Source organism: Microtus oregoni, unplaced genomic scaffold, assembly GCF_018167655.1.
Source record: "Microtus oregoni isolate MIOR12 unplaced genomic scaffold, Mior012 000006F_ref0000085, whole genome shotgun sequence".
Taxonomy (NCBI): domain Eukaryota; kingdom Metazoa; phylum Chordata; class Mammalia; order Rodentia; family Cricetidae; genus Microtus; species Microtus oregoni.
Window position 1 is genome coordinate 57,250,597 of NW_024543065.1, and position 22,896 is coordinate 57,273,492.

Below are 22,896 nucleotides of genomic sequence, written 5' to 3' on the forward strand. Positions count from 1 at the left end.
CAAAAACCAATTCTTGGCAGTTTCCCCAGTAGTTAGTGTTCCATTCTTTCTTTGTTTTGTCCTTGATCTGAGGATCTGGCTTTTTAAACGTTTATTTATGTGCATGAATGTTTTGCCTGCGTGTATGTCTGTACCACGTGTGTGCCTGGTGCCCAAGGACCTCAGGAGAAGGTGTCAAAGCCCCTGGCACTGGTATTGCAGATGATGTGACCTCCACATGGGCACATGGGCGCTGGGAGTGGAACCTGGGTCCTCTGGAAGAGCATCCAGTGCTCTTAATGTCTGCACCATCTTTCCAGCCCACAAATAAATATTTTAAAAGTAATTTATGTGAACACCTTTAATCCCAGCCCTCGGGAGACAGAGGCAGGCGGATCTCTGTGAGTTCGAGGCCAGCCTGGTCTACAAGAGTGAGTTCCAGGACAGCTAGGACTGCACAGAGAAACCCAGCTGAAAAAAAAAAAATGTTCCCTCTCTCTGCTCTGGGTACCTGTCCTTTTACTGGTGTCGTCCACACCCTGGCTTCTTTCCCATCAGACCCGCCACCGTGCTTTCCCGAGTCCCAAATCCTCCTGGCATCACTGCCATGGAACACATGTTGTTAGAATTAGCCTGATTAATTTCTTCCATCAAATTTAGTGTGCCGCCAAACCACCCATGAGTTTAATTGCCTTGAGATTCATTGCAGTCCCATCTCCCGCAGCACCCGTTAGAAGATGCTTGCTCTCAGTGCCCCCTAGTGGCCACATTTACCTAACGGCAGCCTGTGCTGACATGAAGTCTCCTCCCGGCTATTTGAGCCTTTCCTGACCTCCCTTCCCTCCTTTTCCTCCCTCCCTTCCCTCCTATCCATCCTTTGTCTGGGTCTCATGTTGCCCAGGCTAGCCTCAAACTTCCTAGTTAGCAGAGGATGACACTGAACCTCCGATTCTCCTGCATCTGGCATGATGCATCTTTCCTGGCTTTGGGAATTAGTTTTTCACTATATATAATATTCCAAAGCCAGGTGTGGGTCAATCCCAGAACTCTGGAGGCTGGGACAAGATATCAAGTTCAAGGCCAGCCTGAGGTATAACCTGAGTCTGAAAACCTAGTGCTGAAGATGTGCTTAACCTAGCGTGTTCCAGGCCCCGGGTCTGACCTTTGTCACTGAAAAAAAGAAAGAAAATCAGATTTATTTTTAACTTAGTTTCCAAAGTTTTGCTTCAAGTCCATCTGGTTCTGCTTCCTATTGCTTTAGGCCTGAGGTGAGACAGGGCATCTTAGCTGGGGGTGCAGGAGCCAGAGGAGACTACTCTCCTCCTGGTGTCCCTGAAGCAGTGCGAGACGGGAAAGGACGGGGAATAAGACACTCTATGAGGGCTTGTCCCCAGTGGCCTACTCCATCCAACCAGGCCTCCTAAAGCTCTCAGTGGATTAATCCATTGATATTAGTGTCTATGCTGTAACACCAGGCTGGGCTAGAACTCTCTCTCTGTAGTCTAGGCTGTTCTGGAACGCACTGAGTAGCCCAGGCTGGACCTTCTTGAATTTGAAGTGACCCCTCCTGCCTTTTTGTTTGTTGTTTGTTTTTATTTTTCAAGACAGGATTTCTCTGTGTATCCCTGGCTGTCCCAGAACTCACTCTGTAGACCAGGCTAGCCTTGAACTCGGAGTCCACCTGCTCCTGCTTCCCGAGTGTTGGGATTAAAGGCGTGTGCCACCACCACTCAACAGCCTTAGCCTCTTAAGTGCTAGGGTTGCAGGTGTTAGCCACCATGTTTGGACATGGTCTTATTATGTCACCCAGACTGGCATCTAGTTTGAAATCCCCTGCCTCAGCATCCCCCACGCTCGGCTTACTCCACATTCAGCTCTGCTGCTCCTTTCCTCTGCTGCAGTTTGCCGGAACACAGCTGTCTCTTCCACTCTGCCCAGCCATGGGTCTGCATTTCCTACCCTCCCTCTGCAAGGATGTCAGGGTCTCCGTGGTGCTAGACTGTAGTCACACCTGGAACCCAGCACCTCCACGTGTATGCTGGGGCTCTACCTTTGAGCTATGCCCAGGATTTCTTCCCTTTCCTGCAGACACTCAGCCACTCGCTCTGATCGCCCTTTCTGTCCTGCTGTTCCTCCTGTCTGTCCTGCTGTCAGCGGCCGCCAGCCCCGGTCTCCATTCTCCATTCTAGCCGTGCTTCTCATGTGAGTTCTCTACTGACTTCCGTCTGCACACCATGCCTCTCTCCCACCTGCCTGTGGCCTCCAGACCACACCCTGTTCCATACCTGGAACCAAACAAGCTCAACACACCAGACGTTGTACAACATGGTGTCTCCCACATGGGCTCCAGTCCAGGCTGTCCTAGCTCAGGGCACGGCACCTCTGTCCCTCCAGCTGCAGTAGCCACACATCTGAGTCATCTTTATCATCCAAAGACTTGCTGCTCTGTGCCCCCAAATTCTCTATGCATGAACCCTGTCCATTCTGCACAGCAGGCAGAGTAACTGCCCCAGCAACCACAGACCCGAGTCACATAGAAGGACCTGGAGTCTCAGCAGACGTGAGTGGGCAGCAAATAATTTCTTCTATGTTTTGGACAGGTCTTTTGTAGTTTAGTCCGGCCCCCAAATTGATATGTTTCCACAACCTGGCTGGGACTTGGCCTGGCAGGGGTGGTGAGGGAATGAAGAAAGGGAAAACATGGCTGGGCAGTGGTGGTGCACCTCTAATCCCAGCACCCAGGAGGCAGAGGTAGGTGGAGCCTGGTCTAAAGAGTGAATTCCAGGAAGGCTCCAAAGCTACAGAGAAATCTTGCCTCGACTCCTCACCACTATCACCACCAAAAAAAAAAAAAAAAAAAAAAAAAAAAAAAAAAAAAAAAGAAAGAAAGAAAGAAAATAAGTTAGGGCAGACATGTAGACATGCACAGAAAAGCCAGGGCCGGTGGGCTGTGCTCACCCTGATGGAGGGCCCTTACTATTCAACAGCACAGACTCAGCACTGAGCCACAGGGGATGAGTTAGCCGTGTCAGTGGGAGGTCTCTGCACGCCTGTGGTCTCAGGTCGCAGTTGTCCTGGAGGAAAAAGTTACAGTTGCTAGTTTCGCACACACTGTCAACACTTGCATTTGGAGCAAAGGAAGGTTTTGCATCCCTCTGAGCCCAGCCCTGAGGGAAATGCTTTGCCGCTCCCATGGGCCTGAGGTGTTGGGGTTCTTGATATGGCTGTGCCTATGTCAAGCAACATAATTCACTCAGGACTTCATTCACCCTTAACACATTCATTCAAGGCTTCCTGAGGCACCCCACCATCTATCTGTCTGTCTGTCTGTCTGTATATATATATATATATATATATATATATACACAAATATAAACACACACATATTGTTATATATTATATATCTATCTACGCACATATATACTTACACACATACACACAAAAACACACACACGTTTTTGTTTTTGAGACAGAGTTTCACTGCTGCTTTGGAACCTGTCCTGGACCTCTCTCTGTAGACCAGGCTGGCCTTGAACTCACAGAGATCCACCTGCCTCTGCTTCCTGAGTGTTGGGATTAAAGGCGTGTGCACTACCACAGCACCCCAGAATATTATAGAGGATGATCTTGAACTCCTGCTCCTCCAATCTCTACCTCCCAAGCCCTGGGTCTGCAGGTGCAAAACCACCTCTGCTGATCACAGGTAGCTACCTACCACTGTGCCTAGCTGTACACAGGAGCCTATGATGCCGGGGTGGGGAGCAGACCGGGTGCCCAGGCCCTAAGTAGGGCTGGAGGTTCAGAACTGAGCCTGTGTCTTCCTGGTTGCCCACAGTGTTTGGGATTTGGCTTCTCCATGCCAGGACTCAAGAACTGGCTCTGGCCGGATGGTGGTGACGCACGCCTTTAATCCCAGCACTCGGGAGGCAGAGGCAGGCAGATCTCTGTGAGTTCAAGACCAGCCTGGTCTACAAGAGCTAGTTCCAGGACAGGCTCCGAAACCACAGAGAAACCCTGTCTCGAAAAAAATAAAAGAAAGAAAGAACTGGCTCTGCTGGACAAAGACTGAGCCACAGTGCCCTCTGGTGGCCAGTCCTTTCGATTCCAGATAGAAGAGAACCAAAGGTTTAAAATACCTTTAAACCCAACCCTCAGAGAGGGTGAGGGGCAGAGGCAGACAGATCCTGAGTGTACAGAGGGAGTTCCAGGACAGTCAGGGCCACACAGAGAAATCCTGTGTCATAAAACAAACAAATAAAAGCCGGGCGGTGGTGGCACACACCTTTAATCCCAGCACTGGGGAGGCAGCGGCAGGCAGATCTCTGTGAGTTTGAGGCCAGCCTGGTCTATAGAGTGAGTGCCAGGACAGGCTCCAAAGCTACACAGAGAAACCCCGTCTCGAAAAACCAAACTAAACTAAAACAAAGAAAAAAATAATAAAAGTAAAAATTTTTCTTGCTGGTCCCCAATACTTGAGAGACAGAACGATCAGCCATCAAGGTTGAGAGATCAGAACAGGGACCTTGCTCAGTGATCAGGATCAGGGGACAGCCTCAAAGGTATCATACACAGATCAGCCAGAAACAGAAGCACATCATTTTCAGGCAGCTGGGTCAGAGCTCCTGAGAGGTATCCCCTAATCCTCTGGGGATAAGTAAACACACCTATCCAGGACCAGGGATCAGTTCCTCCAACTTGCAGGAATTCAAGGCCTGCTCTGGCTGCATAGCTGCCTAGTAACCTTTCCCTTCTCTGCCCGGGACTCTCCATGAGACATCCCTAATACAGCAGCCCCCACCCTGTCCCCAACTCAGGCTGTCCCAGGTTTGTGGCAGAGCATAGCTGGCCACCTTACTTGTGCCTGCTGGGTTCTGGGTTTGTGCCTCAGAGATGAACAGGGGGAAGGACAGTGGGGCAGGGGCTAACTGGGAATTATACTCATTCATTCAGGCACTGAGGACATAGCCATAACCATGACTGGAACAACAAACTCTTAGTAGAACCAGGGATTTTGTTTGTTTGTTTGTTTGTTTGTTTTCCTGAGACAGGGTTTCTCTATATAGCCCTGGATCTTGCTCTGTTGACCAGGCTGGCCTTGAACTAAGAGATCTACCTGCTTTTGCTTCCTGAGTGCTGGGATTAAAGTCACAAGTTACCTTCACCTCTGAGAAACAACATTCTAATGAGTGGAGCCAGAGAGTAAATTAAAAGATTATATATATGTAATCTAACAACGTTCAGAAAAAGAGGTATTAGCTGGATCTGGTAGCACAGACCTGCAATTTAGCAGGCACAAGAGAGGAATAATGAATTCAAAGCCGGCTTAGGCCACAGCGTGAGTTCTATCCCTGGGACTCACATGGCAGAAGAGATTCTCCTCCGGTAAGTTGTCCTCTGACCCCCAAACTAGCACCACAAACTGGTTCGGGCTGCTGAGTGAGCATTCACATGTGCACACAAAATTAATTAGGTACAGCCTGGCGTGGTGGCACACACCTTTAATCCCAGCACTCGGGAGGCAGAGGTAGACAGATCTCTGTGAGTTCAAGGCCAACCTGGTCAAGTTCCAGGACAGGCTTCAAAGCTACAAAAAAACATAAATAAATACATACATACATACATATAATTTTTAAAAAGTAAGACTGGAGAGATGACAGATCAATCCTGAAGCCCCAGGTTCTATCTCCAGGACCCACACAATGGATGGAAATCCCTGTTAACTGTTGTCTGAGGGTTTGGGATGATGGGATTTACTCATGGGTGTGGTGTGCTCTAAGAAAGAGCTGGGGGAATGGATCTCACTTGAAACACAATCTACTTTTTTCCCAGTGACCTATGAGACCTCCCACCATAGGGGTGGGTCCTTGCATCTCACAGTGATCTATGAGACCCCCCACCATAGGGGTGGGTCCTTGCATCTCACAGTGATCTATGAGACCCCCCACCAGATGGGTGGTCCTTGCTCATCTCACAGTGACCTATGAGACCCCCAACCAGAGGGGTGGTCCTTGCTCATCTCACAGTGACCTATGAGACCCCCCTCCCACCAGATGGGTGGTCCTTGCATCTCACAGTGACCTATGAGACCCCCCACCAGAGGGGTGGTCCTTGCTCATCTCAAACTTGTCTCACTTTTCATTCACTAACAGTAACTTTCATTTTTAAGATTTTGTTTTATATTCATTTATTTTTCTATATATCAGTGTTTGCTTTCAGGTGTGTGTGTGTGAGCCTTCTGCGTGTTTGGATCCACAGAGACCAGAAGACGATGTCAGACTGTGGGCAGTCCAATGTGGGTGTTGGGAACCGAACCTGGGTCCTTTGGGAGAACAGGAAGAGCTCTTAACTGCTGAGCTACCTCTCCTACCTCTCCAGCACTAGAATGTGAACTTCTTGAGAAGATCAGTGACTTTGCCTTTATCATTGCTGTATTCTCAGAACCTAGGAGAGTGCTGGCCATAGGCGCTCAGTCAATGAACAAAGACATCGATCAAACCCTTCTGTTGCAGGACAGCTTTACAGGTTACAGGCATTCAGACAAGCAGGCACAGAAGAAAAAAAAAAAAGATATTCCACACACCCTGTGGGTCATCCACATCCCTTGGGAGGTGGAGGTGGTAGTGGTGGTGGTGATGATGATGACTAGATGGTGGAAGAAGCCCCAGCTGGGAACCAAGCATCCCCAGAATGGGAAGGAAGGATGCTCTGGAGGGATGCCCAGCCCCTCCCTGTATCCCTAGCAACCAATGGGTGCGCCATCCTCCCAACGGCCCCTGGGACGTGTAGTCCCTGCAGGGGCGCCCTCGGGCGCCGCTGCGCGCCCCTAGACTCCAGGTCCCGTCGTGCGCTGGGAGGCGCGGGGATTGGCTGAGCCCCGCCCCCGGCCCGCCCCGCTTCGCTCGCGCCGCAGCCCCAAGAATGAATGAAATCGTAGCGCGCTGGGCGGCAGAGCGGGCGGCGCAGGCCGGGCTGGGCCCGCGCGCGGCGGCAGCGGCGCCCCGGGCTGGAGGCGGCCCAGCCGAGCGTGCCATGGCCACCGCCATTCAGAACCCGCTCAAGTCGTGAGTGTTCCCTCCCCAAGTCTGGAATCCCTCCCCCAGGAGCTGGTCCTCCCCCGGCACTCCCCGGGGCTGGGGTGGGGGACGCAACGCGTGAATATATGGATGGTACTCGGGAACCCCCTGTTTGTCCCCACTCCCCTGCGAACCTTCCGCCCCCTGTTGCCCCTTGGGGTTAGGTATGGGAGCCCTTCTGGGTCGCGAGGGCTCCTCTTCTTTGTCGCTGTCAGTGAAGGAATGTGGCGCGGACTAGGGGGTGGCGGAGGCCGTGTCCCCACCCAGAGTGGGGGTAGGGGCTTCGCTCGCCTACTCCATCTCTGCTCCTCAGCGTCTGTGGGGGGTGCACGACTGCCCCGGGCGGGTGGGAGGTACCAACCTCTAAGTACGGACCTGGATCCTCATGTATCTCACCACCCATTTCCCTCATCAAAGCACCATCCTCTTGTCGGGTCTTTCTCCCGGAACCCCGAGGCTGCAGAGTGAGAGCTGAGACCATCCCCGTTTGAGTCCTTGCTGTCTCCTCTCTTTACTCTCGGGTCTCCAAGACCTAGAAGTCCCGACGTCTCGGTCGGTTCGGACCGTGGCAACCATCCTTCTCTCCGCCCATACCCATCTAACGCGAGCACCTCCCATCCCCTTGAGGACCGGTGCCTCGGGAGCCGGTGCTGAGAGCGCCTCCCTCTCCGGGAATTCCCTCCCTTTCGGCCTGTCGCTACTCTCCGCTGAGCGCTGGCCTCCTGCTGGGCCCGGTGTCTGGGAACCCGGACGCCTGGGTCGGAGGCTAGCCCCTCCCCGTCCTTCCTAGCTCTTTGCCACCCGACGTCGTCTTCTCCTTTTTATATCTCCCTCTCTTGGTCCTTCCTCGGGATCCCGGACCCCGAGGTCCCAGAGCTCTCCACCTCCACCCCACCCCCTTTCCCAGGCGGTGACAGCCGGCTGCGAGTGACAGGAGCGTGGCCGCTCCCGCCCTCTCTCCCTGCAGGAGAGCGGCACTCCCCTCCCCCGCTCCCGACCGGGCGGGGGAGGCGGAGGGCGAGCGCCCGCGGCGCCGCACAAAGGGGCCGGGGCTACCTCCCCCTTTCTCCACCCCGTGCACTTACAGACTTGACCTTGAGCCTGGAGCGTTGGGGTGACTGGGAGCGTGCGCCCCGCCCCCCATTCACCTACAGAAGGGTTCTTTGAACCAAAACGCTTTCCCAGTTGCTTCTGGTTTCTGGGATCGGGGGGGGGGGCGGTGAGAAAATAGGGGGGCAGGGATTTACAGGTACGCGCCTACAAGGGAGACCGTCTGGTACCTGGGGAGGGCAATGGTAACATATTATACTTTCCTCTGACTCTAAGTCACACACACAGAGGTCTCTGTCTTTTGGAGGGACAGTCTGAAATCGGTGTATACTGGGTTGGTGGGTCTGCAAAACACGTCGGGGGAAGTGTGCTTGGTGTGCACTCTGCAGGAGTGTAGAGGACAGTTGGAGGGGATTGGCGCTCGTCTCTTCTGGTTACCTTCCAAAGGGCCTATTGGGCTGGAAGTGGGACGCACTCGTCCCTAAGAAATGCCAGAGCCACAGGTCGTGGTGGCGCACGCCTTTAATCCCTGCACTAGGGAGGCAGACGCAGGTGGATCTCTGCCAGCCTGGTTTATATAGTGAGCTCTAGGCCAGCTAGGGCTAGAGCCAAATCCCCTTGGGAAGGAGAGCCCTTTGGCACTGGCTTTAGTTCTTCCTGCCTGAATTCACACTTGGCTGGAAGCCATTGGTTTCCTGCTCAGGGCCTCAGTGTTACCGAGTGTGGGTTGGGCCGCATAACTGTTTGTATTACCTCATGGGGGCAGCAGTGAGGCTCATCGAGGCGTTGAGCCTTGAGCGTTGAGGCTTGATCTTAGCAGGGCTTAGACTTTTTAGTTGTGTGGCACCATGCCAGACTTTTTAGTTTTGTGGGGTTTTGTTTGTCTGTTTTGTTTTGCTTTGCTTTGTTTCTAAGACAGACTCTTAAAAACTCTCTAGCGCAGGCTGCCCTCAAACTCAAGCGATCTCCTCAGCTCTCTGGATGCTAGGATTACATAGCTGGGCCACAGGACGTCACTGGAAAGGCCATCGCTCTCAAGCACTTTGCACAGGGCCTTAGCCTGACCCAAAGTTTTGATTCTTTTTTTTTTAATTTAAATTTATTTATTTATTAAGGATTTCTGCCTCGTCCCCGCAACCGCTTCCCATTTCCCTCCCCCTCCCCCGATCAAGTCCCCCTCCCTCATCTGCAATCAGGGTTCCCTGACCTGTGGGAAGCCCAAGGACTGCCCACCTCTATCCAGCAAAGTTTTGATTCTTACTATGAGTGTGAATCGTGACTAATGTTATAACACAGGGCACTGGACTCTGGGACGGGGCATTGCTTGGACAACTGAGAGGCTAAGTTTGGAGGAGAGTGTGTGGAGAGGTTCTTAAGAGAATGGAGCCAGGCCCTTTGCTAGGGGTAGCTGGGACTTCTGAGGAGACAGGACACCAGTTACACTCGGGAGTGTGTGGGCACGGCAAAGGTGGAGGTGTGGAACAGGTTGGGGAGGGTGTGCTGGGGATCTGTTGGGGGGGGGAGGTGAAAGGTGACAGGGATGCTCTGAGCTGAATGACGGCATATCATGGCAAGGTGAGTGGACACTACTGGGGTCTGGAAAGGAGGTGCTGGCACTCCTTATTTAATTCTGGGCAGGAAGTGAATAGGATGCCCTTCTTATGCTGGGGAAGGGATGGGTCAAGGCCTTGATGACTTAGATGGCCCCCCGCGGTAGATGGGGACATTTGTGGAAGGGAGCTAACTCTAGAAGTGTATATAGTAGAGGAAATCTCTAGTCTTTTATGGATGGGTGGAACACCCTCTGCTGGACAAGGGTTTATTTGTATTAACACTTGATATGCTAATTTATGCAGCCACTCAAATCAGAATGTTATTTCCCAGAGGGTGGGGGGCTGTGTGTGTGTGTGTGTGTGTGTGAGATTCAGTAGGTCAGCTCATTCTCTGGGGGCTCTGTTGGGGTAGTGTCTGTGGGTGGCAGTGGGAGAGGAAAAGAGGCAAGATTTCCATGTGGATGGCTAGGTGAATAAATCTTTCATCATTACCTTCAGACAGGGGCAGAGAACACAGCAAGGTTTCTCCTCAAGACGCCAAAGTCCTTATCTGGGAAATAAGGATAGAACTAGTTTAGCCTGGAGAGAGCCGTGCTCAGCACAAGGTGGGCATTAAGAATTCACCCGGCACGTATCTGCTGACCACCCACTAGGCCAGGCATTATTCCAGTAACAGCTTCGCCACTCTGTGCCTTGGTTCCTATCAGATCCTCTTTGTAGATAACTTCTCTGTGGAATAAATGAATAGATTAGTACCTGCCAGTACTATTTTCTCATCTGGGACTGTGGTTGAACCCATGGACTCTCAAATACTTTCTTTTTACCAGAACCGAACCCCAAGCCCTGCTATGTACCCTGGAAAACACCACAGCAGCTGGCGTGGAGTCATACACCTTTGGGAGGCAGAGGTAGAATTGTAGTTTGAGACCAGCTTGGGCTGAACAGCAAGATTGTCACTAAAACAGCCACTTACCCTGTTACTCATCTACTCTTCATTCCGATGAGGCATTATAACTATTTTCTAAAGGAGCAAGCAGGCCCAGAAAGGTTAAGTCGTGTGCCTGAAGTCGTATCAGCGAGGATTTGAGCGCTGGAAGAATGCCGGCAGTCCTGTAGCCCTGGAGTTGACCGCGAGAGTCAGCCCTGGGATGCGATGGGTTCTCTAGAGTTTGGACGGCCTGGTGGGAGAGGTAGCGTCTCCGCCGGCTTGCTGGTGACACCGCTGGGTGGGCACCTGCGAGGTGTGCGCGCCTGCGGCTGGGCGTGCGTGAAGGTGTGTGAACGGGGTGTGTGGGAGTCTGCGAGTGTAGTGTGACTGTGTGTAAGTTGCCATGTGCGCGTGTGTGCGTGCATGCGTCTGTGCACGTGGGACTGGGGAGTGCGTGTGAGTGAGCGTGTGTGAACGACGGCGTGATCCTCCATCCCCTTGGGGGCTGAGGACCCGCCAGGGACTACCACTCCCGGCATGGCCTAGGCGGCCCGCCCCGCTGTCCTGATTGGCCAAGATCCGCGTGCTCCCGCCCCCCGGGAATGAATGGATGGGCGGCCTCAGCGCCCGCCCGACCGCTGGGAGGACCGACCCGGCAGGGACCGGCTGGGGGCAGGACCCGGGGAGCAAGATGGCCACGGTCATCCCCGGCCCCCTGAGGTGGTGCGGGCGGGCGCGAGGCGGGGGAGTTCGCGCGGGCGGGTCTACGCGGCCGCGCGCGCGCGTGTGTCTGTGTATGTGTGTGGCCGCTGGGGGTGGGGCCGGTGGGGTGTCAGGGGGCTGTCATCGTGTGCGGGGGTGCGAGCGTGTGTGACTGTGGGTGTCTGGCAAGAATGATGTCCGACGCGTTGCTCCTGGACGGGTGGAGGATGTGGGGGTGGGGTCTCCCGGGCGTTTTAGGGGAAGGGGGTCATGTCCCCTCCCAGGGATGCCAGGGTTTGAAAGAGGGTAAATGGCTTAGGGAAGCTAGGGCCTGAGTACACTCGAGTCGAATCCACGCTACCTTTGTCTTGGGGTGTGGAGTGTGTTGCGCGACTTGTGCATTGCTTTTTGTTTTCTGGTTGAATGTGTGGGTATGTATATGATTTCTTTTATTCTGCGCTACCTATCTGACTATTTGGGCTCTGAGTGCCTGCACATGTCTGGTGGAACTGCTCCATTTATGCTCTGTGTCTTTGGCTAGGGAGATGTGCGGATATGTCTAAATTTTTGTGTGAACACGGGCAGACCTGACTGTCCCTCTGTTTCCAAGGCGTGTATCTGTGTTGGGAATGTATTTTAAATTTGGGTTTCTGTTTTGCCAGGGTGTGAATGTGTGTATGTGTACCTGTGTAAATCTCTGAGATTTCTTTGTATTGTGTGTTTGACATAGTGTCTTTGGATAGATGTGTAAGTGCATGTGTAAATGTTTCTCGAGTCCCTGTCTTTGGACACTGTGTGAGTGTTGCGATGTGTGCGTGTAGTGTAGTGTGTTTCTGTGTTATGCAGTCTTTGTGGTTAATTTGTTTATCTTGTGGTCTTTGGATACATGACGTGCATAGGTAGTTCTATGGTCTGTTTCTGACTTGGAATATTTGTGTTCTTTAAGAGATGTGTGTGTGTGTGTGTGTGTGTGTGTGTGTGTGTGTGTGAGAGAGAGAGAGAGAGAGAGAGAGAGAGAGAGAGAGAGAGGGAGAGAGAGAATTTGTTTGCTCTTCCTTTGTGAATATTGGGATATGTTTCTCTTTGTGTGTGAATCCCGTGTGGCCATGTGCGATTTGTTTGTTTTGGGTGTTTGACTACGTTCATGTGTGGATGGGTCCCGGTGTGTTTCGATCTGTTTCTGTGTTGTCTGTGAAGACTTCTAACCTGAGACTTAGTCAAGTTCCAGGTAGCTGCCTCCCGGGCAGCACCCTGCCCCGCCCCCGGGTCCGGAGGGGTGGGAGGAGGGGGGAGGTGAAGGTGGTCCTGGCAGGCCTACCCTTTGCGGACCAGTGGGAACGGGCAGCCGGGGGAGGGTGCTGGGCCTCCCAGTGCCAGCCCTTGCTGACAGTCGCCCGCTCGCTGCTCGCCCGCCCCCGCAGCCTCGGCGAGGACTTCTACCGCGAGGCCATCGAGCATTGCCGCAGCTACAACGCGCGCCTGTGCGCCGAGCGCAGCCTGCGTCTGCCCTTCCTCGACTCGCAGACCGGTGTGGCCCAGAACAACTGCTACATCTGGATGGAGAAGACTCACCGCGGGCCTGGTACCCGCCGCGAGGCTGGGGCGGGGCGGGGCCTGCGTCCCGGGACCTCATGCTCACAGACTCTCTCCTCCAGGTTTGGCCCCAGGACAGATCTACACTTATCCTGCCCGCTGTTGGAGGAAGAAACGGAGGCTCAACATCCTGGAGGACCCCAGGCTGCGGCCATGCGAATACAAGATCGGTGGGTGCAGCTGTGTTCCCTGGGCTGTGTGGCCCCCACCAAGGTCCTCAGCCCCACTGGTGCATCCACAGCAGGCTATCTGCCCCTCTCCCAGATGTCTTGAGTTACTTCCTTTGAGTTCCTGAGAGCTTCCAGCCATACCTGCTATGTGGGTCATGGCCGAGCAGGTGTATGGAGGACACTGCGTTATCTGTGACTAGATGTATCAAGTCTGACTCTTTCTGCTCCCCAGTGAGCTGGGATACACCCATGTCTGGCTGTGTTTCTTTCTGTGGGTGCTGGGGGGCATCTGGCTATCTCCCTGTGTGTTTGGATGAGTTAGCAATGTTTCTCAACTTGTGAGTGGGGACCCTGAAAGGGTTGCGTATCAGGTATCCTGTATATCAGATATTTACATCACGATTCATAACAGTAGCGAAATTACAGTAATTAAGCAGTTATGAAATAATTTTATGGTCGGGGTCACTGCAACATGAGGACCTGCATTAAAAGGTGACAACATTAGGAAAGTTGAGAATCACTGAGTTGAGTGTCTAACTGTTACTCTGTTGCTCAATGTCTTAGAACACTTGTTTCTGTCTAGGTGTTTCCAAGTGAGGGTATGTGTCAGAAGGTATGTGTTTGATGTGTGCGTGTGGTGGGTCTGGGCATATCTAACTCTTCTCGGGGTATATATGGTTCCATGGGGCATCCCGCTGCGGTCCTGATGCTGTGGAGTTGCTATGGGAGACTTTCAGCTTGTTTCTGTGTTAAGTGTTTCTTGAGGTGTGTGCTAGTTCATAGACTGACTGGGTTAGTGCCTTTCCAGTGTGTTCAGGAAAGCCAGTCACTGGTCCCGAACCCCTGACCTCCCCCGCAGTGTGTGAAGGTCTGCTTGTAACAGTACAGGAGTGCTGACTGGCCATGTCTTTCTGTGTGTGTCGTCCTGTCAAGAGGACTGCCCGTGTTTCTCTATTTACGTGTGTTAGCACACTTGAGTGCTTCTCCCTGGGGGTGTCTTTGAGTGTTCAGGTGTATCATAGGACCTGCTTGTGTCTTCCTAATTAATGTGGGTTCAGATTGCTCTGTGACTCTTTCATCTCCTTCTGAGTTCCCCGGTATCCCAGGGTTTAATTGTGTCTTCTGTGTGTCTAGCTGTACTCAAAGGTCTGACGTGTTTGCCCACCTATCCACATGTCCCGCTTTCATGTCTGTGTATCCTAGTCACATGTCTGACTTTCTGGGTGTAGCTGAGGGGCTGGCGGGCTTTCAAAGGTGGTTATGAGGGTCTGGATTGTCCCTGAGGGTTTCTGGGTGTATTTGGTGTCCTGGCCTTATCTTTTTTAGTCAGTAGAGCTAAGGTGTGGCCATGTCTCCCTAGGGTCTGAGGTTGAATCTTTATGTCATTGTTGACTAGGTGTGGGAGAGCCTGTCCCTGCCCTAAGGACCCTGTCTGCCCCCGTCGCCCTCCCCACCCCCCCCCCCCACCCCCCGCCATAACCTGGGCACTCTGGTCACAGCCTCCTCAATGGATACCACTTTTCCTGTGGACTGTCCCCAGATTGTGAGGTACCCTTGAAGAAGGAGGGTGGTCTTCCGGAAGGGCCAGTCCTTGAGGCTCTGCTGTGTGCTGAGACAGGAGAGAAGAAGGTCGAGCTGAAGGAAGAGGAGACCATTATGGACTGTCAGGTAGGAGCCCCCACCCTGGCTGCAGGTCCGCTCTGGGTCCCCTGAGTCTCCATCCTCCCTGAAGGCTCCCCGACTTGCTCTCCTGCCCCACCTGCAGCACATCCGTGCCCCCACCTTCTTGACCCCCCAATCTCCCTTCTACTGGGCCCAGAAACAGCAGTTGCTGGAGTTTCCGCATGAGCTCGAGGTAGAAGACTTGGAGGAAGACATTCCCAGGAGGAAGAACAGGGCCAAAGGAAAGGTATCTTCCGGAAGCTTCTCCCCACCACCTCCTCCCCAGAGCTGTACGTAGGAGTAGCGGATTTTATGCCCGTGTTGATGGATGAGGAAATCCGACTCAGTGCATTAGAAACATTTGAAAAGAAAAGAAAAATGTAGCTTGTGCTGCGGATCAGGATGGTCTGCAGAGCTGGGTGTGGTGGCTGAGGCAGGAGGATTGCCTTAAGTTTGAGATAAGTGAATTCTAGACTTTTCTGAACTACATAAAAAGACCCCGTGCAAAAACAATAAAAAATCCTAAACCAAACCAACCACCCAAACAACACCTACACGCACACATGTGTACACACACACACACACGCACACACACACACGCGTGCACACACGCACACACACGCACGCACACACACACAAACAAAAACCTTCTGCTTGATGGCCTTAATCCTAGCACTAGGCAGAGGCAGGTGGATCTCTAAATTCAAGGCCAGCCAGGGCTACACAGAGAAACCCTGTCTCAAACATAACAAAACCAAAATTCCAGTAAAAATAATAAAAAAGTGTTAGAACACACCTTTAATCTTAGCATTTGAGAGGCTGAGGCAAGAGGATCTCTGTGAGTTCAAGGCCAGCCTGATCGATATAGGGAGTTCCAGGACAGCCAGGAGCCCTGTCTCCAAACAGCAACAAAAAGAATTATCTCCGTGGTTGTACTGAGAGAAGCTCAAAGGCTTACAGCTAGGAAGTTCGACCAGTTTCACGTGGAGATTTAATTACTGTTGCGTGGTGCTGGGATGGAAGCCAGAGTCTCAGACTCACATGGCACCTGCTCTGTCACTAAGCCACGGCCCCAGGACTGAAAAGAAAAATTATTTTTTTTTTCAATTTGACTTTCAAGTCTAAATGAAGAAGCCCAGTAAAAATACGGTAGCGCATGCCTGTAATCCAGAGACAGGAGGCTCAGTGCATGGCCAGCCCCTTCTACGTAATGAGTTCCAAGCCAGCCAGAAATACATAGTGAGACCCTGTCTCAGACAACAGCAATAACAACCAAACAACCAAACTCAGAAACCCCAAGAATGATGAACCTTTCCCTGGTTTTCTGGGCTCCTTACTCCTAACCCTCCTCCCCCCAGGCGTATGGCATTGGAGGTCTTAGGAAACGCCAGGACACCGCTTCCCTGGAGGACCGAGACAAGCCGTACGTCTGTGATAGTGAGTTCTGCAGAAGGGGAGGAGAGGGAGTGTAGGACCAGGTGGCCTCACATATTATGGCCCTTGTTCTGGTCCTGGGTCCTGAGGAAAGAGTGGGAATGGTGTGATCCTGGAGGCCAGGCTGGAGGAGGTGGCCCTGGAGTCTGACTACTACCCACCCCTTCACCTTCCAGTCTGTGGGAAGAGGTATAAAAACCGTCCAGGGCTCAGCTACCATTACACCCACACCCACCTGGCTGAGGAGGAGGGGGAGGAGCACACTGAGCGCCACGCCCTGCCTTTCCATCGGAAAAACAACCATAAACGTGAGTCAGAGGGTCAGGGCTGGTGGGTGAGATGCCCAGGGGTGGGGTGGGGGCAGTGCAGCCTGGGAGTAGCTGGGGAAGGGGAGGTGGGGGCACATTAAACATTTCTGGAAAATCTCCAGCTTAACGGTTCCCTCCCCCACCGACCATAGGGATGCTGGCTCTGGGGTTGCCATGACAACCAACCCTCTCTCTCTCTCTCTCTCTCTCTCTCTCTCTCTCTCTCTCTCTCTCCCTCACTCCCTGCCCGGGCATAATATTTCTGGGTCTGATTTATTGTTTCAATTAGAGCTTCGAGGTGGGGGTGATCGATGACTCCCCTCCCTCTCTGGGCCTCCCTTGTTCCCTTCTCAGCTATGCTAGTGTCCAGGGGCAAGGTCAGTGGCCTCCAGGGTCCTCGACACCCACCCACATCCGTTCCATGCCATGACAGCTGAGCTGTGGGGGAAGGGAACTGCCTCTCACCTGTCCCTCAGAGGGAGCTCCTCAGCGGCCTCAGGCCAGGCCTAGAACCTCCTGTCCTTTCAAAGTGTCTTCCTGAATAGGTTTTCATACCAGGTCTGGCAGAACTGCCTGCTAACTATTGACCTAGGCAAGCTGACTTTGGGGTGGCCATCCTGGCTGAGGCTATAACTATTCCCACACCTTTACCCAAAGATACAAAATAAAGAGAACATTTAGTAATCCCAAGACTTGATTGAGTTTTGGTGAGAATTATTTGCCCCTCTCCCAACTTTTTTTTTTTTTATTTATTTTTTTTGCTACTTCCCAGTGCCTGGGCCAAGGGTCCACCCCTGGGGCTGTAGCTGGGGACAGATGGGACCTTGCCTATGGTAAGAGCCCCTTTCTGTCCTCCACCCCCAGAGTTTTACAAAGAATTGGCCTGGGTCCCCGAGGCACAGAGGAAACACACAGGTAGGGACACCTCCCTCCACCCCGACTTTTGCAGCAGTCTTTGGGGGTGCCCCACCTGTCCTGTGCCCACTGCTGCCTGCTGTCTTTCAGCCAAGAAAGCTCCAGACGGCACCGTCATCCCCAATGGCTACTGTGACTTTTGCCTGGGGGGCTCCAAGAAGACTGGTTGTCCCGAGGACCTCATCTCCTGTGCAGATTGTGGGCGATCAGGTGACACTCTCAGGGGGGAGGGGACACCCCAGGATCCATATGGGGGATGGGAAGCAAGGGAATGAAGATTGTACCCAGCCTGTCTGGGGAAGTTGTGGGGGACAGTGGTTTAGTGGAGCCTAGGCGCTGCCCCTGCTGCTGAGGACTGTGGGAAACTGAGCGGGCTCCATGTAGGAACAGTATGAGGTACCGTGGTTTTGTGCCTTCCTGGCATGGGGAAAAGAGAAAAGCTACGGAGGCATTGTGGGTAGGGGACCTAGGTATGGAAGTAATGGATCCCACCACCTGGGTGCTGTAGAAAACAAGATAGAACTGTGGTTAATATAGTGTGGGTTTTCATGGGGGCCTCTTGGGTAGTAAGGCTGGTCGCTCAGCAGTGCGGGGAATGGGTTGTGGTTGTTACAGTAGGGGTTGTCTTGGCAACTAAATACAAGGGAGTGTGGTTGTTATGGCATGGTGGGCTGGGTCGTGGCTGCGGGTACCCAGTGCTGGGGCAACTGGTCTTCGGGCACTGTGGGCAGTAGCTGTGGCTGTCAGGCTGTGTGGGCTGTTGGTGTCTGGCTCTGTGGGAGAGAGCTGTAACTGTCGTCGGGCTCTGTGGACAGTGGCTGTGGGCGCTGGGCATTGTGGGAAGTGCTGTGCCCCATGGCTACAGGTGTCTCTATGCTGGTGTGGGAGAATGACCAAACAGGCTAACTAACACTGCCGGGATTGTCGGTGGCAGTTTTTGCAGTATGGCTGTTGTGGAAGCGGTTGCTATAGCATCCTGGCTGGGAGAAGGCAGGGCTGCCACGTTGCTGGGGTTAGCATGAGGGCTGGCCGCTCTGCTGTGGGTATTGGAATGTGGCTGCCTAGTGCGGTGCTTAACAGACTGTGGTTGCCACAGTGTTGTGGGTGGTAGAACGTGGTTGCCACAGCACTGTGGTTAATGGAATGCGGTTGCCATGGTATTCCGGGGAGAGAGTGTGGTTGTCATGGTGGCTTGAGTAGGAGACTGTGGTGGCCAACACACAGCTGCTTGCCGGCAGTCCAGCTTCCGGATGCCTATCTTGGGGGTAGGGTCCCGCCACAAAGCTCATCTTGACCTCTGAGTCCGGGGTGGGGATAGAGCCATCACCTCCCCAAGGGTCAGTAGCCACCAGTAGCTACAATGACATGCTAACTGCATCCCTGCCCTCTGGTCCCCTCCCCAGGGCATCCCTCGTGTTTACAGTTCACGGTGAACATGACCGCAGCTGTGCGGACCTACCGCTGGCAGTGCATTGAGTGCAAGTCCTGCAGCCTGTGTGGTACCTCGGAGAATGACGTGAGTACCTGCCCCGGCTCCTGGGCTCATCTCCGCTGCCCTTCCAGCCTGGCTCTGCTGCTTTTGCCCATGAAGCCCAAAGCCTTCCTTGTTCATAAACCCTGGGTGACCTGCAGTAGCGTGCATTGCTGTTGTCACCGGTGTCCCCTCTGACACCTCCCGACCTCCCTTGAGGCTGGTGCTCTGGTTCCCACTACACATAGAAGATGCTGAGCTCAGGGAGGGAGAATCATGCCTGAGGTCAACCAAGCTGAGAAAATGGTAGAGCCAGGATTTGAGCCTATTACTGGTCCTGAGCTGGCACTGGGCCAACTGAACATCATTCAGTATTCCTTAGAAAACCCAGACGACACTCTGTGAGTCGACAAGCAAGGCCAGTGGGCTCCACAGTACAGACTGCAGAGCCAGCTCTCTCAGAAGGGCCCCTGGGACCTAGCCCCTGCCCCAGCCCCCCACCCCGGTTTCTGGTGCCCATGCCCCCAGGGTGCCAGCTGGGCGGGTCTCACCCCCCAGGACCAGTTGCTGTTCTGTGATGACTGCGATCGGGGCTACCACATGTACTGCCTAAGCCCTCCCATGGCGGAGCCCCCGGAAGGTGAGGGCAGAGGTGGGCGAGACATGGGTGGGTGGGTTGGAACGCTGTCTTCCTGGTGGCAGAGACCATGTGCTCTGGGTGGGGACAGGTGGGGGGCGCCCTTTGGTTTGAGTCTAATTTTGTCTTGTGGCTTCCCCCGCAGGGAGCTGGAGTTGCCACCTCTGTCTTCGGCATTTGAAAGAGAAGGCTTCTGCCTACATCACCCTCACTTAGGCCTGGCTCTGCTTCTCCAGGACCTTTGGGTGGTGCTAACTTTCCTGCCTCGAGGAGCTCCTGGCTCTTCCCACCTGGTGTCCCCAGTGGGAGGGAGAGGGTGAATCCCAGAGGGAGCCAAGGTGTTCTCCCTCTGCAAGTGGAATGTTACCTTGTGGGTGGGTGGGTCCCGTAGGGCTCCTCCTGCCCCCCTCCATCCCTTGGCAAATGTGCACCAGGGGCTTCTGCTCCCCTCAAAGCCATACCCCGCCTCTGGGCGGGCATAGGGGGGTAGTGGATGCCAGCTGGGGGCACGTAAAGAGCCTTTTTCTAGAGAAAAAGACAAAAAGTTAAAAAAAAGAAAAAAAAAGAAATTAATATATACAAAGAGTCCTATAAAGCCTGTCTGGGTGGAGGGCACAGCTGAGTGTCTGCTGGGTACTGATGTTACCAGTTTCCCGAATGGCACCTCCCCACCCCGTTTCTGGAGTTGTGATTGTCTCAGCTCCCCATCTGAGGTGGGTACCATTCCTTCCTCACTCCCAGGCCAGGTGGGCATGGTGCCCACCCACTGCCCTCCCCAGTACCCATTGTGGATACTGCATGATGTGAACCATGGTTCTGAACTCTTCCTGCCCTCCTTGACAGCCCCACCCTGCGCCCACCCGGTGCCTGCCAGGCCTGGGGCAGGCCAGTGGGGCGAGGCAGGCAGGCAGCCAGCCCGCTGCAGTGAGAAGCACAGATTGCAATGGACTCATTTTTTTTCCTCTCTTCTCAGCCCCTTCCCTACCCGGCCAGGCCGGGCTGCCTCCTGCCCCCCCCTCGCTAGCCATTTTGGGGGTGGCGAGGGGGTGTGGTTGTTTCTTGTGGTTGTGTGTGTTTGTTGTTCGGGTTTTAAAAAGGGAAATTGAGACTACAAGTGGGGGAGGTAGAGGGTCTGGGGAAGTCTACCCCCAATCCAGGAGTGCCCCCCTTGCCACCAAGTCTCCTTTATTGCCTGCCTCTGCTGTGAATTAACTTGTTCTGTGTATTAAACTTGGCCTGACCCCTCTATCCAGGACTGCCTCCTTCTCTAACCTTTGGGGTGTCACCAAGACGGGGCCTCACTGGGGTAGAAACCACTGTGGCCAGCCCCCACCATCTTGCCCCTACACCCTGCCTCCCTCTGGCTTTGTCCCAGCTCCTCTCTGTCTACTGCAGAGAAGAGGGGGATGGGGTGGAGGGGCTCCCACCCAGCCAGCTGTGGTTGCCCTAGCAACGGGCTGCTGCAGCTGCAGCGGGAGGCAGCTCAAAGAGGGAGGTGGGAATGAGGGCTGGGGGGAAGGGAGGGTCGGAGAGACCTGAAGGCATCCCCCTCCCAGACTATGGTGGGGAGATGGCACCCCAGCATGGCTGGCTGTCACCTGGGATTCCCTGCCCTGGGTGTGGCTAAAAGTGGAGAAGGGCAGGAGGACATCTCAAAATGCAAGGATTCAAGGAGACAGTTGTGTGAGTGTGTGTGTGTGTGTGTGGGGGGGGGAGTTGAGCCTGGATAACCAGGGCACTGATCAGGAAAAAGGAGGATTCTGAGGTCACAAATTTACTGAATGAATAAAGGACAAAGCCGGAGAGATAACACAGATGAAGACAGCCCCCAAGAATTCTGAGGGAAGAGGGACAAGGATGGAGGACCAGTCCAAGAATTTAAATAAATAATAATAATAATTAAAAAGCCAGTCTCTGGCAAGACCAGGGGAGGAGGAAGTGGACAGCATTTTGGAGAGAGAAGCAGAACATTTACAAAGTCAGGAGGAAGCAAATGGAATAAGGAGACACTCTGGCGAGGGACAGGCGAGGCCCCTAGACAATAGACAGGGAAGAGGTAGATGGTGGTTTTTTGCTGGGAAGGCAATGGTAGCACACCAAGTGGTTCAGAGTCCCAGGACTGGAGGCTGAGGCAGGAGGATGGTGAGTCACCCTGAGCTACATTGTGAGCCTTCTCGTAACAAAAAAAAAAAGGGGGTGGACAACAGAAATCTGTAGAGTGCCAGCCTGAAGAGGCCGGAGATAGAGTGGCAGGCTCAGTAGGGGTGGGGGAGGGGGAGACAGGGAAAACTGGGGCAAGAAGGGAAGGGACTACAGGCAGTGCAGGCGCCATCAGGGCTTGGCGCGCGTGTGCGGGTGCGCGTGTGAGTGGTGGGGTGTTGGGAGATGGTGGTGTGTCTCCCGGGCCAGGAGAGGATGTGAGAACAGTTTGTTCCCAGGTTCCCTCCCCCCTTGGCCCGGGTTGGTGGGGGGAGGGCAGAGCTGAAGGATGGGGCCCTGAGGAGGGTGGAGAGCGGATGCCTGAGTAGCTGGAAGGGCTTGATTCTCCACTAGATATATGCAAACGCATTTCAGAAGACGTTTTTGGGGGGCCAGGGGTGAGGGTTTGGGGTCAAGGAGGGTCAGAGTTGAGCTTAGACACACAGGCCAAGGACAGCTAGTTGTGTGTGGGGGAGTGCGGTTCTCTCCAGAGAGGCAATGTTCCCACGGCAGGCGGGTCCTTGGGATCTTCCCGTGGAATTCCTGGGTCTGAAGTCAGTTTGCCTCGTGGCCCGCTCACTCGCAGATGTCCACAGATCGAGTTTTAAGCTGCCCCCTCTCCCCTACAGCCAAGAGGGCCACAGGGAACCCGATCCTGGCTGAGACTTCAGGAGGGTGTGAACGAGAGACACGTCTTGTGGGGACACTTCCTTGTGGACATAGAGGGAGACAGATCGTCTTCTTCCTACCTCTGGCCCCTAGTGGAGAGGCATTGATGACCATGGGCGGGGCAGAGTATACAAATGAGATGGAGATGAAGGGGTGGGGTCTTAGGGATAGAGCCTTGACTTTTGAGTCTGAGTCCCGAGGACTAAGATGGTCCTTATTTTACCTGAAATCTTGTGGTTTTGTTTGCTTTGAGACAAGGTCTACATGGTCCGGGCTGCCCTGGAACTCCCTAAGTAAACTAGGCTGGTCTCTGCCTGCCAAGGGCTGGAATTAAAGGTGTGGGCTACCTTTGTTCAGCCTTTCCCCGCCCCCTTAAAACATCAGAAGGAGGGCTGGAGAGATGGCTCAGAGGTTAGAAGCACTGACTGTTCTTCCAGAGGTCCTGAGTTCAATTCCCAGCAACCACATGGTGGCTCACAACTATCTGTGATGGGATCTGGTGCCTTCTTCTGGCTTGCTGGCATGGAGGCTGTACACTGTGTACATTATAAAT

General features: G+C 53.7%; 1 protein-coding gene across 16 annotated transcripts; it reads left to right on the forward strand.

Moving 5' to 3' along the window:
- Positions 1–6,909: 6,909 nt before the first annotated feature.
- Positions 6,910–20,723, forward strand: Dpf1 (double PHD fingers 1). 16 transcript variants are annotated; one of them, XM_041654817.1, is made up of 12 exons: positions 6,910–7,040; positions 12,707–12,867; positions 12,941–13,048; positions 14,589–14,716; positions 14,868–14,957; positions 16,069–16,147; positions 16,321–16,452; positions 17,317–17,367; positions 17,458–17,577; positions 18,771–18,883; positions 19,367–19,478; positions 19,621–20,723. In XM_041654817.1, exons 1-12 carry the CDS (start codon positions 7,009–7,011, stop codon positions 19,689–19,691), a joined length of 1,197 nt encoding a protein of 398 aa, XP_041510751.1. In that variant the 5' UTR covers positions 6,910–7,008; the 3' UTR covers positions 19,692–20,723. The 16 variants fall into 16 exon arrangements, with proteins under 16 accessions (XP_041510751.1, XP_041510755.1, XP_041510756.1 ...); XM_041654821.1 differs by having other exon boundaries at positions 19,397–19,478; XM_041654827.1 differs by lacking the exon at positions 6,910–7,040 and adding an exon at positions 10,746–10,845.
- Positions 20,724–22,896: the final 2,173 nt, after the last annotated feature.

Excerpts from the sequence above, each read along its gene's own strand:
- Dpf1 (XM_041654810.1), top strand. The coding sequence starts at position 11,194 with ATGGGCGGCCTCAGCGCCCGCCCGACCGCTGGGAGGACCGACCCGGCA. Across the intron at positions 14,717-14,867 it reads AGACCATTATGGACTGTCAG|AAACAGCAGTTGCTGGAGTT; the intron begins GTAGGAGCCCCC and ends TACTGGGCCCAG. Across the intron at positions 17,368-17,457 it reads GGCACAGAGGAAACACACAG|CCAAGAAAGCTCCAGACGGC; the intron begins GTAGGGACACCT and ends GCTGTCTTTCAG.